The 15,033-nt window shown below is 36.5% G+C and overlaps 1 protein-coding gene across 48 annotated transcripts in view; it reads right to left on the bottom strand.

The window, feature by feature from the left end:
- Rims2 (regulating synaptic membrane exocytosis 2) overlaps window positions 1-15,033 on the bottom strand; it is a 518,293-nt gene that overhangs the window by 185,545 nt on the left and 317,715 nt on the right. For 39 of the 48 annotated variants that reach the window (XM_063257710.1, XM_063257747.1, XM_063257754.1 and 36 more), the window contains one exon: window positions 1,333-1,401. In XM_063257710.1, the coding sequence (XP_063113780.1) occupies window positions 1,333-1,401 (69 nt within the window). Of the gene's footprint in view, window positions 1-1,332; window positions 1,402-8,279; window positions 8,307-15,033 lie in introns of all 48 variants that reach the window. The other 9 variants (XM_063257715.1, XM_063257709.1, XM_063257711.1 and 6 more) reach the window with 1 other exon arrangement.

The raw sequence follows: 15,033 nt of genomic DNA, 5'->3' as shown, positions 1-15,033 counted from the left end.
GCCCAAGTTGAGTATACTACACATGAAGTGTTTGGTGCAGAGAAACTGAACATTTCCCAGCAGGAAGTGACATTATAAACATGACCATTGCTACAGTTTGTGTCTAAATGTTCCCCCAAACCTCACACAGTCACAAAGGAATAGGTTTTTTAGAGACGGCGGAATCCAGGTCCACCACTGGATCAAGGCTATGAGTGCTACACCCGCCCTGGGGTGGGTGTCCAGATACAATCGAAGGGACAAAACAGCGGCTTGTTCTCTTTCCCTCTCTCTCCGCCTCCTTCTCTCCTTTCCTCAGAAATTTGGAGAAAGTCTATCAGATCTTCCAGACTCACTATAACTCTACAATGATGAGAATATCATGACATTAGAGGTAAAAAAAATAGGTAACTCAATGGAACAGAATAAACAGCTCAAAAGTAACACCCACAAAGACAGCCAAGTGACCTCTGACACAGAAGCAAAGGCAACAACATGCAACGAAGGATGCTGAAACAACTGGACTTTCACATGTTAAAAAACCCAAAAAACAAACAAAAAAGAATGTAAATCCGTATTGCTCAGTCTTCACAAAAATTAATTCAAAATGCATCATAGATACAAATTTAAAATACAAAACTACAAATCTAGAAGATCACACAGAGGAAAAGCTAGATGGCCTTTGGTGCAGTGACAACTTTTTAGGTACAACACTGAAGGAACAATTGATGAAAAAGATTCATCAGGTGGTTTTCATTAAAATGAAAAATTTCTATTCTTCAAAAGACGATTTCAAGATAAAGAGAAGTGAAGTCGTACACTAACCAAAAATATTTGCAAAGGACTTAGCACCTTTTTTATAATGACTGCTCATCATAAAGATTTTTAAATTGTTTAATAAATCCTTCAACTTATTGTAAAGTCATATTTAGTTGTTTTAAAATAGAAAACCTATTAATAATTCAATTATTAGGCAGTTTTCAAGAATATCCAATCTAAATTCTCTGGTTCTTAAACTGCCACAGGTTGCCAAATTTTGTTTCAGGGGAATTTACAAGTTATTTTTCCCGCTTTCTCTTTCTCTCTTTTTTTCTATCTATGGTAAATAATGGTAAATTTTACTCTTTTAAAATTTTTATTAGTACATATTTTCAGTGCATAATGATTACATTCACTGTGGAAGCCAATATATGTACAAAACACACTAGAATTCCTTTTACGCTCCCTTTTCCTCCTTTTCCCACCTTCTCCCTCCATCTCGTGGTCTCTTTTCTATTTACAAATGATCTATACTCTCCTTTTTAATGTTTACATACTCTTTTTAATACCATAAAATACTTCTAAAATTCTTACCTGATACTACACCAATTCCATCATCACAGTCATAGTCGGAGATTTCACTATCACTTATTCTTTTTGACCCTGAAAGGAAATAATATGAATAATTGTAACTACTAGGTGGTTAAGAAGGAAAAATAACCCTCAACCACCTGAAAAATAAATGAAAGCATCTTAAATTACACAAGAATAAAAACATAGAGAAACAAAGTCATTACAAGCTCACCAACACTTGTTTTCACATGTGTCACACGACGTAAGGTCGTGAGAAGTTAACACTAAACACAAGAGTTATCCTGCATATGTGTAAGACAAAGTCTAAGTGGCCTAAAAACAGAAAAATCAGAAGTAACTATGTAAACAATGTGATACTCATTGATAAGATCTACTGGAAGTTAGTATTAAAAACTTTTGGACAAAAGCACATAAAACTGCACAAATTTCAAAACACAAACAATTATTTTCAAAAAACACGAATGTGTGTTTTCCTAATATGTATGATAAAGAAATTCAATATATCCAATTACTTTTGCTCATGGAGTATAAGCAGAACTGAGAAAAACAAACTCATATAAGCGTTTTTACTCTTTATTTATTTTAGCTACTTCTCAGCTGCTTACAAAAGAAATAAATCATGCGTAAAATTAACACACTGAATTTTGAATTGTGTTGTTTTCTAAGAAACAATCTAAGATCACTAGTCATTACAGTTTAAGAACACCATGACATTAGTTATGAAATATGGAATGTTTCCTCCTGACACAAGTAAATGAGCAGGGAGGCTTCCTACAGGGAGGAGCCTATTGTTCAACACTGTAATGAATGTCTGAGACAGAACATGAACGAGGAAAGGAAAAGAAATGAGTGGGGTACACATTTCACACCAAGAAGTAATATCATCATGTAAATTTAAAATCCTAAAGAAGCTACAAAAACCCATGAATTTACTTAGCAGGGCTGCTGTAATATAAAAGTGAATATAAAAGTGAGCTATACCTTTAGAGAATATCAGTGAACAATTGGCAAATTAATCTCAAAACTAGTATCATTTACAAGAATATCCAAGTGACAAAATATTCATGAACATATCTAATCAAAAACAGTAAAAAACATGTTCATGCCAGGCAACAAAAACACTGCTATATTAGCTCCTCAAGACATTATAACGAAGTATCAAAAACTGGGTATCCTGAACCAAATAAATTCATTGTCTTATAGTTCTGAAAAACAGAAGTCCAAAACCAAGCGGTCCACAGGGCCATGCTCTTTCTGGTGGCACCTCTGAAGGTGCCTGGTGTTGCTGCATCTGTGGACGCTTTCCTCCAGCTGGTGGTTGTCCTGCTCGTGTTTGTGCTCATGCTCTCGCTGTGCAAGTCTATTTCTGCCCCACACGTCCTCCTCCTATAAGAACACCAGCCACACTGGATCAGGGCCTGCCTAAGAACCTTATTTTAATCTGGCTTCAACTTCCAAATGGAGTCACAGGTTGAGATACTAGAAATTAGAATTTTAATTATTTCCTTGAAGAACAATTCAACATAAATAGCTGCTAACAAATTAAAGATTTAAACAAATAGAGAGTTCTACAAAATTGGAAGCGTTGTACATTGGAATGACTGCCAGCACACCAGAAAAACAAAGCAATTTTAGGGTAGTAGATACAGCTGAATTCACATCAGGAAAGAAGATGAGATGAAGACATGTTCAGAAAACCAAAGACTGTTTTGAATTCTTCACAGAGACTTTTTAAAGGAATGTACTTAACAAAAATAAAGAAATTTTGGGCACAGTGCACAGGTTAATGCTAGAAAATGTACGTAGCATGAGGCCAAGTTCAATTATCAGCAAAAAAGAAAAGGAGAGAGTGGGGCAGAAAGGAGTGAAAAGAAAAGAAAACAGAAAAGAAAGAATTCAGCTTAACCTAGAAAAAAGGATGGAAAGAATGAAACTGTCAACTAAATCTGAATGAAAAAAGTAATGATTATAAAATAATTACAATAACAATTGAAGGCAGAGGTAAGTTTCTGAGCAAATGTGTTAGATGGGAGGAGTGGCGATGGAAATCATTGTAAAATGTTTACATGGTTTAGAAAACAGCAGAAATGCTACTTAACACTAATAGATAAAAAGTGATCTATATGAAATTGTCTGTGTGCCCAGAGTATCTGAAATACACAGATCCTCATTCACAGTTGAACCACATGTTTAAAAAAAGAAATGGGAGACTTCAGTAAATGCATTTGTAAAATGACATCATAGAATGCATTACCATATTAACAACAAACTTTTACAAGCATTTCATTTATGGATAAAAAGAATACACATCCCTATGTATTAATGCGTTCCTATCAATTCAAGTAGGCGAGGTGTGTAACTCGTGTTTCTCTGAGATCACCAGTGTGACTGTGGTTTTTCAATTTGTTTTTTCCCAGTCTTTCTGGTTTTTAAAATAGATAAGATAAAAGCAAAGCCTAGAATCTAGAAACTTCTCTGGGTCTTCCCAGGGCATGTCGCAGGCCTTGGCCAAGAACCTCTGCAGAACCATGACAAAGACACCACTTCCTGGGGAGGTCACCCATGAAATCAGGGTGAGAGGGCATGAGAGACAGGCTGCGCTTGTCCAGTGGGTTCCACTTTTCCTTGTTTTCCAGTCTGCTGCATCTTCCCTCCAAACCTGTCCTGCCCCAGACAGACATCATCTACCTGGGGAAGACGCAACTGCCTGCCACAGACTGAACATTCACTACCTTTGAGCCTCTGACCAGGGACTGACTGCTCAGTCTCCCATCCGTGTCCTACCAACCTTCTGGTGTAGAATTCTCAGCCTGCACAACTTTATAATAAGCTCCTCATTCCATGTCCCACACTGCTTCAGCACTAAGCTCTTCAGCTTCCTGAAAGAACCTTAAATTATATAATACGTCAATTCTGCACCATCTAGTTTATTTTCTCATACTTTTGTGAGATAAAGATCCAGTTTCATCTAGCTTGTTTTATTTAGGGAAAACACTTTTTCCCAGCTCCTTCCTGCACTGCCCATTCCCTCCTTCTGGGACGGGACGTGCAGACCTCAGAGCCCTCCCTGACAGCTCCGCCTCAGGACCCTTGCACTCACTTGGCTGACTAAGCTGCTCGCCACTTTCACAGGTGTCACATACAGCAGCGGCTGCTGTCTGATATGGATCTTCTCCTCCCTTGAGAAGCCAGCTGACTGTTCTTGTCCTTTTACTTTCCATATATGTAGTTTCCTCCTCAGTTTCCATGAAGATAGCTGAGAGGACTGGAACTGCACAGAATCTGCAGCTCAAGCAGAGGAACTGGCAATTTACAAGGTCGGGTCTTCCCATCAGTGGTTCTGGCAGTTACCCAACTTTTAGATATTCCTTAATCTCCTTAATGCCACGTTTCCTACAGCAGTTTCACACAAGCACTGCTGGGTTTACTTCTATGTATTTAGCATTCTGCTACTGTTATATATGTTTTCCTGGTTATTTCTGGATCTGGTGTAGAGAAAGGCAACTGACTTTTTAATTACTGCAGGTTTGTAGTTCATAATGATCACATCCATCGTGGGAAGTTCCACATGCACACAACTCCTTTTAACCTCTTTTCATGCCTTTCCCTCTCTTCTGACATAGTCATTTTCTGCTTAATGTTCTTTTTTTTTTCAAGAAATATTCCAATTTTGCCTTTAACATTTACCAGATTAAGAAAGTTAGTTTCTGATTCACAATTTGAAAAGAGGTATCATTACAAACTTTATTATTATTGAAAGCTTTTAATTAAAATTTTTTTATAATTAAATAACGTTTACAGATTTTGATAAATCATTTGTATTTGATTTACATATATATGTGTTTGTGTATTTATGTGTAAAATAGGTTCATAAATTTACATATGTTATGCAAGACTTTTATTAGGTTGGGAAAATCTGTTGTTTAATATCTAATATAAATCACTTGTAAAAATTATCTAAATGAAATGTTTCCTTAGTAAAATTAAATTTAACTTTTCTCCTGAAAATAATCATATATAATGTTCAAATTTTTAATTCTTATTGTAACAACTCTGACAAAAATTATTTTTCTACAAACTTGTATATATTTTCTATGCATTTAAAATTACTGGAATATATTTATAGATGGAGTTCCACTCACTTTACTGAATTTATTTTACTATCTACTTTATATAAACTTGTCCCTCTTTTATACTAACATTATTTATTTGTGCCTAAAGTCCTTAGTCATATCATAAATTCAGAATTTTATCTATTCAGTTATTTTTCTCTTTTATTAGATCCTATTTATTAGTTTCCATTTCTTAGAAAAATGTATGAACACAAAGATTCAGGACACATTCTTTACCTGTCTTCTTTTGTAACATATCACATTGTTTCTTGCCACTTTCTGAAGCAGATCTGTAAGTCTTCCTTCCTGAGTACCTTTATTGAGACGTGATTAAAAATTGGGAATACTACTGCCACGAGCCACCCGTGAAAAGAAAGCCTGGTGAAAGCACTACAGGAAGCTCTCACTCACCTCATTAACCATGTCTGGCATGGCTCAACTCCTGGCTCTTCCCCAAGTCAAACTGACCGTGAAAAGAAAACATTTTGAGTTGATTCAGGACATCATGGCATCTAGGACAGTGCAACTAAAGACACTTAGGGAAGACCATTCCAGAACTGCTTCAGAAAGTGGCAAAGGACAACGGGATGGGTGTGCTTGAAGGCAGGACTGTCCTACAGGGTTTTAATAGTCATGCGTCTGTTACTACAATAATTTCTTAAATTTACACATTCACTGTATGTTATCACATTACACAATCTTAATTTCTTTTTCAAAATTTTAATGGCTAATATAGTGTGACAACCTCTCTAAATTTTTCTGATAAATTTTACAGTCTGACAACTTCTCTAAATTTTTCTGATAAATTTGAAGCTGTATTTAAGGTACCTAAGGATAGTTTTCTAACCTGCATTGTTACTATTAGTGTTATTATTAAAATAAAATGATCTGCTTTATCCCTGATAATAATCTCTGGTCTAATCTCTAAATTGTGTAATATCAATATAGATATTCTAGATATCTTTTAAATCACTGTTAGTATGACACATCTTTCACTTTCCCCTTTTTTATTTAAATGCCTTATATTTTTTAATGCAGTGGGCTTCTTATAAGTGGTTTACAATTATTTTTAATCCAATCTGATAACTTCTATCTTTTAAATTTGGGGTTTTCTGATTGTATCAATATGATCGTAAGTTGGTTTACACTTATCAACTTGATATTTATTTTTTTGTTTATTCAATACATTTTGGGTCCATTTTTCCTTTTCTGTCTTCTCTGAGATGAAATGGAAATTTTAATGGCTTCATTTTATCTTTTCTATCAGCTTACAAGTGATGTCTTTGACTTTTTAGAGCTTGTAGTATTCATCTTTGAGTTATTACAACTCCTTTCAAGATTCATCATCTTATTAGATAATATAAAACATGACAATCATGTGTTTCCATTTCTCCTCTCCCATTATTTGTATTATTTTACTTTTACATTTGTTGCAAATCCTACACTACACTGGTATTCATTTTGTTTAAATAATCAATTATATTTAAAGGTACATATATGAAAAATAGATAAATATAAAATATCTTTATACACTGACTATAACATCTGTGCCAGTTCTTATTTATCTGTGACCAAATTTCTTCTCACATTGATCTACTTATCAATTTTGGCATTCCTGGTATTCTATTTATTTTTTTAAATACCTGGCAATGTTTATTAGATGACAGAAGTTGTGAATTTCATATTGTTGAATGTTAGCTGTTCCTGTATTCTGATAAATATTTTTGAGTTTTCTTTTGCATATAGCTGTGCTACTCAGAAGTATTCTGATCCTACCGACTGGTCACTTTATTTTAATTAGCTAATTTGGGGTGTTTTGCTAGCATTCCATAGACTCCCCATATTTATGTGCTACATATCTTTGGTACTTTCTCTTTTTGCAGTTCTCTCCTCTCCAGGCCTCTGTTCTGTGAATTCCAGCTGTTGTGGTTTCTAGGTTTTTTTCTCTTCTTGGCTAGAAAGCCTTCCTTAAGTAGTAGGCTAGGGCAATTTTAGGATTCAACCCGTTTGTTTCCCTTCTTCTGCTAAACACTGTGCTTCCACGTTAGGTGTTCAATGTTTTCAAACACTTGTTTCATGTACTCATTGTTATCCTTTGAGGCGGTGAGGTAAACGCACCTTAGCTGGGAATGACAGTCTTCCTTAGGAGATTTTAAATTGTACTTTGCCATTCCAGAGGCTTTGTATGTGAACTTCCTAGTCCTTCCAAGAAGACTGTTTTTAAAAACTATGCAAGTCTGTTCTACTAAATATATTGAACAGTTTTCAATTAAAATTATCAAAGTTTAAATCCACTGACCAGTTAAAAATTTAATGTCAGTCTATAATACTTTGCCATATACTCTGTGCGTATGTGAAATTTAAACCATGATGAACTGAAGTAATAATATTAATGCTATACAGTTTTCCTTAAAATATATGGCAAATTTGTCAACATAATGGAGACTACACCAATGTGTTTAGGACTTTTACACCAGCTCCCCAACCAACTCTAATCACAACTATATGCATTTAAATTTTAATTTTCTCAAACAGTGTATTAACACAGTATATATTAAAACATCTTACTGAAGAATAACACTATACTAAAGGACACAGTATTAGACATACTGAAATCATAAATCACTATATTTTGACAAACAGTTTTAATACAAAAATAATAAATATGTAAACATGAAGATACTGGAAAAACTCTACAGCCAGAAAAAGGAAGCTACCAACACACTGGTTAGAAATTTAGTATATGCACAATAGCCAAATAAAGGACAAACAACAAAACCAATTAAACTGTGCATATGAATGCATGCATTAAACACTGCACATGCCAAAATTTACCTGAATTATACGAACATAAGGATTTACCTGAAAAAAATGTTAAAATAAATTCAAAAATACATTTTAAAATCTTTACATCTAATGAGGCTATGAAATCTAATCTCCACCTTCAGAATACAGACCACATAGTTTAGCATTTTTATTTTTAATGTGCAAAAGACTACACTAATTCAGAATCAAATAGGGTTAGAATTACATCACATCTGAATTATTAAAGAACTCAAATTATAAATTACAAGAAATTTTGATGAAATGCAAGACCAATATGCTAAGAGTAGAAATTAGTAAGAAAAGAGAATTCAATAAGAAAATATTTTAATTATTAAAAAGCCACCTCTACATTAATGATTATCAATTCTATCTTGTAGTACAAAAGTATTTAATATAACCTGAAATGAAAGAGAGAATAGACAGAAATTCACCATGTAAGAGGCACCTGGTAAATTTAAACTGAAAGACTCATAGAAGATACTCTACATTTTGGAATTCCTGATTTCCAGAAAAAGCATATTTAAAAACTGATTTCCTTTTAGGAAAAAAGCAAACCTTCGAAATTTATATGGGAATAGTTATTTTGACATTTTAACTTGATAAAAAATGTACATGTAGAATTCATCACAAGTTAAGAGACTATAATTGGTTTTTCTTATGTATAAATGACAAGTTTTATAAAATTATAAAATATTAAATATTGCCGGACAAGTATGGCAGCATGTGAATACACAATAGAAATACAAGACCACATATGAAATAGTATGCCACAAAAATATCCAGTTGTGAAAAGATGCCATACACTCTGGAAAGTCATAAATGTGTACACTGACATATATCAGTTGTTAGTAAAATAATAAGCCACAAGAAGAGAAAATATATTCACAAGTTTTTAAATAACCTAATTTTCTAGTTAAAATTAAAAGCCTTACATTAATGATAAAATTTGGGAATTAATTTTTCACACAGAAAAGTGTTGCTTCTGGGACAGTCTTACAAGACTGATCCATATTCCGCTACAAGCCAGCCACACAGTAAGAGTTCAGCAGAGTGCTGTGAGGAGGAAGAGACACTTCCCTGGGGCCTCTGCTGGGAGCACAGTGCGAACACAGCACAGTGCATCTGTACAGGAGCATTGCTTAAGTGCAGAGGCACAGAACTACAGAAATCAAAAGGGAAAAAACTGTAGATTTGAACAATTGCGTAGACACTGTAATATTTAACAAGGACATACTCAATAGCTAGAAATAAACTGAGCAAATTAGATTAATTAGGATTAAAATAACAATGACAGTGAAAGCAACTCAAATTATAATTAGCAGATTTGGCCAAACAATGTTACTACAAACATCAGGTTTTGAACTTAATTTTTATGTGACACATATTTTATATATTGATTTAATATCTGAAAATCTATTCATTATTTTCTCTGAGTTTCCCTATACTAACTTCATATAGATATTGGTTAACTCATTTATGTTTTTCTAGCCCTTTATTATTTTACATTTTACATTTAAATTTTGTAAAATCTGTAATTAATTTTGGTGTCCAAAGAAATACTGCCTTGATAAAGACTCAAAAACTGTTTCTGTAGAAAATGAAACTTTGATTTACAGTATTAACAATTTGCATAGCATAAATACACCAATATAACCCATTTAACCTCACTAATGTAGTGAAACTGAAGAGAAGACACATACATTACTGGCTACGTAAGAATCATAGCACCAGCAGGTAAAAATTACTGATCCTACTGAGTGTTATACTACAGTGAAATATGATGATCTCAGTAAAACACACAAACATAATCCGAAATATAAAAGATTAGTGATGTTTCAGTGTCAAATATTTTATATTACACAATTTAAAACTCTTCAAAATAGTGAAGACTCTTATTAACCAGAAAGTAATGAAAATGAAAATAAGAGAAAAATTTATAATAATCTTATGTAAAAAAATATGAAAAAAATAGTACGAATGATTAAAAGACATATGAGGACTGCTATGAATTCTTATGTAGAGGAGATCATAGAAATGCAACCAAAGAGGAAAAAAATGTTACAGAAGTGTGTTGCAAGTTAATAAAAAATATTATTTTAAAAATAGACTCAATAGCTCTAGTTCATGTAATTTTAAAGTGTAATATCAATGATCTATAGCAAATTATTTTCTTTAAACATAGAACAACCTTTAAATCTATTAAAATATTTTTATGTGCAGAAACAGTGTTTCTTAAAAACTATTTCTACATTTTAGTAGTTTAAAATTTTTTATGGAAACATTTATGCCATGTTTAATTCTTTTTTATTTAAACACTGGATAATGAAGTGTTTTTTTCATGCTGATTTGTGCACAAACTTATAATACCCACTAATGCAGTATGTCAAAAGCCTACATTTTAGAATGGATACATATGTAGTAAATGCCCCTAATTGGGTTATTTCTAGTTTATATCATTGTATTATTTCTGTTTATCAGTAACTATGAAACATGTAGTTCCATTTTTGAAAATAGCATTTCTACAAAAACAGCATTTTTAGTAAAATTAGTACCTACCCTATGTGGAAGATGCCACGTTGCCCACCCCGGATCCCAGGGTGACTGTGCCTCCTGGCGGAGTGCGGGCTGTAGAGGTGACTTCTCTAACCCGGCTCTCAGTTTAAAGAGCAAGTCCAGCCAAGGCTGTACACCTGTCTTCCTGAAAGCAGGCGGTTGATGATGACAGAGCATTGTCTGTCACCAGCGTTAACAGCTGAGCTCAGATAGACCAGCTATGACACTGGGGGGGGCTAAGATATGAGATGTCTGTGCTGAGGCCTGCAATGACTATAAAGGAAAACTCCCTCCAGAATGGGCTACAAAGCAGACTACTGGTTAACCACGACCTAACTCTGGTTGTTCTATCCCTTAGGCAGGAATGCTTTCGTCCACCCGTGACAAGCCCACCCACCTAGCCACATGACTGGCACATCCAACCCACCCACCTCACCATTTTCCTCAATGAATGAATGTAGAGACTCTGGCTGCCTTGCAGCCTTTTGCTCCCCGTGAACAACTGGCCATCCCAGACCCATGCTGTACCCCTAATTCTGCATCTCTTTCTTCTTGCCATGCATTGTAACACGGCAGGAAACTGAAACCCACTACATGGGTTTCTGATAGCCCCATAATGATTTGAGATATATTCTTAGCAAAAGTACCAAAATAAAAATGTAATTTAGTGCCAGTCATACAATTTGATTAATCTGAATATTATAATTTCATTATAAGTTTAATGGAACTGCAAGGCATGACAAAAGCATAGTAAATGTTTAAATACTTAAAAATTGCTACAGTGAAGACACACTGCCATTACTCCCCCTCAGAATGCTCCCCTTGAATTTCCACCATGGCAATGAGAGGAAGCCTGCATGGGACAAGCTATGAAGATGTGCTCTGAAGATACAGCTGTGTGGCAACGGCGTGGCAGAACAGGCCAGGCACAGCAGGTGAGCTGAAAGAGAAGCCCACCAGATCCCAAACGGGAGCCAGGGGATCTAAAAGGGAAAAGTGTGTTGCCCTTGGGCCTGATCCCCCATTCGCAGCAGATCAGCCATGTACCACTCATGTACATTGGAACTTGTTTTAACAATGTTAGTTTTTTATCAGTGATCCATATGGTGTGGGATTCACTTCCATGGATGGCCTGGGATGTGGTGGCTGGGGGAAAGAAAAAGGAAGAGAAAAGGGGAAGATCAGAAAGAACAGAAGGAGAAAAGAGAAATCAGAATGCATAAATGAAGGAGGACAGGTCCAACTCTGTTGATGCTATCTATTTTTGTATCTTCATAGAGGTCTGGTGGAGAGCAGGCTTCAATGTAGGCAGGAGTTTACTTTAAAATGCAGAATTTTGCTTCTGAGAATGGTGGAACAGCATATAATCCAACTAATTCTCCACTGAATAATAATAATAACTCCAGACAAAACATTTTCATTAAAAACAAAAATAGCTGAAAGATACAGAGAACAAGTAAATGCAGGCAGAAATCAGACAAAAGCAGACCTTGAAGGAAAGCATGATTTAATCAGCTTTTCCCCAAGGATATTCCCTTTCTGGTTCTCAGCAGAGGAGACAAAAAAGCAAGTAAAAGCCTCAGTCTTCTAAGGCAAAGAAGCCAGGAATCAGAAGTCAGTATTATCAGAGTAGCTACATTGTGGGTCAAATACTAAAAGGGAAGGAGCCAGAGGGGCTCCCAAATTTAAAAAGATTCTCAAATCCTTCTTCAAAGTGGGAATTACAGAGACAAAAAAGCGGGACTTAAAAAAGTAAAATACCCAGTTTCCCAACTTTCCCTTCCCTATGACTGTTGTTCTTTGTTCTAATATAGATAAAACCAGTGACTTCTGTTCCTGTAAGTAAAATCTTACAACCTCCTGTTCCTAGGACATCCTGTTATGTCTGACCAGAGTCACCAAGATATGCTACGAAACTGTCACAGCTGGACAAACTGCCTTTGTTCTTCTTCTGCCCACCCCCATGTTACATGCTACTTACTAGACCAACCCCTCAGCAACCTGCATAAAGCTGGAGCCTTTCCATTGTTCAGCGCTCAGTCATTACGGTTTAGGAGTCCACAGAGCCAGGTGTACGTCTAAAATCAAACAAATCCTCTGGAACCTCCTGCATTTTCTCTGGTCTCTTGAACACTGCAACATTTCCAGGTGAACATTAAGGGGCTCCAGATAGCAGAGTTGCTGTCTCCTTTGTCTATGGGCCGAGCGACCCCGGGCTGGGGAAACCCAGAGCCCCGGTGCCGCTGGGTGAGGCTTGCCCTTGGAGAGGGAACTGACTCTCCTATAGCTCAGTATCCTCCTCTACCAGCAAAACAAAACCTGAGGAAATTCAGGACAATTGTGGAACAGAACACTACAGGATCAAGGTAAGGTTTGGGGCCCAAGATAGGACTGCAAGGCCGAAGGGGAGCCTGATTATGTTCTGAGGTTTACCTTATAGCCACCCAAAAACAAAAGAAACAAAGGAGTTAGTTCTGCTGGGAAGCTCAGGGACAAAACAAAACAAAATACACAACCACCAAACAAACAACAACAAAAAGAGAAAGTGAAACCTGTTTTACAAGAGCTGTCAGAAGAGACAGAGACTCCCAACCTGCTCACACCCCCATCTACCCCACTTTGCCAAGGCTGGCCCATTGGGAAATGGGATCAGATAATAGTGAATCTCAGGCATCACCTGTGGTAGAAGAGTTAAAGCCTCTGCCCCAGGAAGAATGAGAATAAATCACTCTGATCATGCCTGCATGGGCCTCACTGATGCCCCTTCAAGAGACTAGGGGCAGCATTTGTCATGATATAGATAGCCAAATCTAACAGAACAATAGAGCTTTGTCTATCAGACCTTGTCACCTCTGATCTCCTAAACTGAAAACGTCACATCCCCTCCTATCAGTAAAGCTCAAAGCCCTTACAGACCTGCTGCAATCCATTTTTCAGACACATTACTCAACATGGTCAGATTGCAAAAAGCCTCTCCTGCTGCTATTTATCATGGTAATACCAGCAAGTGACCCAAGCAGCCCTCCACTGGCTAGAAAACAATGCCTCAGAGCTTGTGCTGAATGTTCAAGCACATGCTCACAGCCATTCCCAGAGGCAGACCCCAAATGGGACCCAAGAGATGAAGTTTATTTACAACATTTAAGGACATGCCAATAGGCACTCTCAGAAGGTTTAAAGGAGGGGAAAAAATAATAAACGTGGAAAAAACCTCAGAGATATTCCAGGGGTTTTAATGAAAGCCCTAGTCAATTTTAGGAGAGGTTCTGTGAGATATTCTAGTTCGTAATCCTGACACTGCTGAAAATCAGTGCATGGTAAATGCCACATTTGTGGGACAGTCTCAGGCACACTGGCAAAAACTACAGAACAGAGAGGTTTTGTGGGCATGAACGTGACCCAATACATAGAGGTGGCCACCAAAGTGTATATAAACTGGGACCACAAGGCCAAATAAGAGGCTGATACGCTGACAGAAGGCTTAAAAGTAAATAAAAAATAAAAACCAGACCTGTTCGCAGCAACTGTTGTGGGGAGAAACATAGAAGTCAGGAAAGGTGGGGGCATGGATGCGGACAGGGCAAAGGCCCAACTAGACAAGGAGTTAGAAATTGACCAAATTGAGACTGCAGTGTGTGCAGTATTAAGAAAGGGGTGCTGGAAAAATGGATGCCCAGAAAATGAGGCCGGATATGATGAAAGTTATAAAACTAGGAAATCAGCTGCTAAAGGATACCAGTCCCGGGAGGAGTCAGAAGCTGATCTCGCCAGGTTTGTGGGAACTGAAGGTCCTGAGGAGCAGGCAAAAACAGGTCTATCTCCCCAGGCCTTCAAGAGCCCATGGTCACCATGAATGTGGGGGACCAACTGATGGACTTTGGCAGACAGTGAAACAGAACACTCAGTAGTGATAACCCATTGGTCCATTATCCAAGAAAAATGTAACCACTGTGGGAGTCACTGAGGACCCAGAAAAGAGGCCATTTTGCCAACCAAAAAGGACTGTTATAGGGGACAAGAGGTCTAACATGAGTTCCTGTATTTTCCATACACACAGCTCCCCTGCTGGGAAGGGATCTGCTCCAAAGATATAGCCCCAAATTACTTTTGGACCACAAAGAAATATGACTTTAAATTTGGCTCGGACAGGGGCTATGGTGTGAACTCTTACTGTCATACAAACAGAAAAATTTAGGCTGTATTCAGATGT

Source organism: Cavia porcellus, unplaced genomic scaffold (assembly GCF_034190915.1).
Source record: "Cavia porcellus strain 051 isolate PalLab524CR breed Dunkin Hartley unplaced genomic scaffold, mCavPor4.1 scaffold_10, whole genome shotgun sequence".
NCBI classification, from domain to species: domain Eukaryota; kingdom Metazoa; phylum Chordata; class Mammalia; order Rodentia; family Caviidae; genus Cavia; species Cavia porcellus.
Note: the sequence above shows the minus strand (reverse complement) of the source record. Positions and strands in the feature narration are given on the sequence as shown.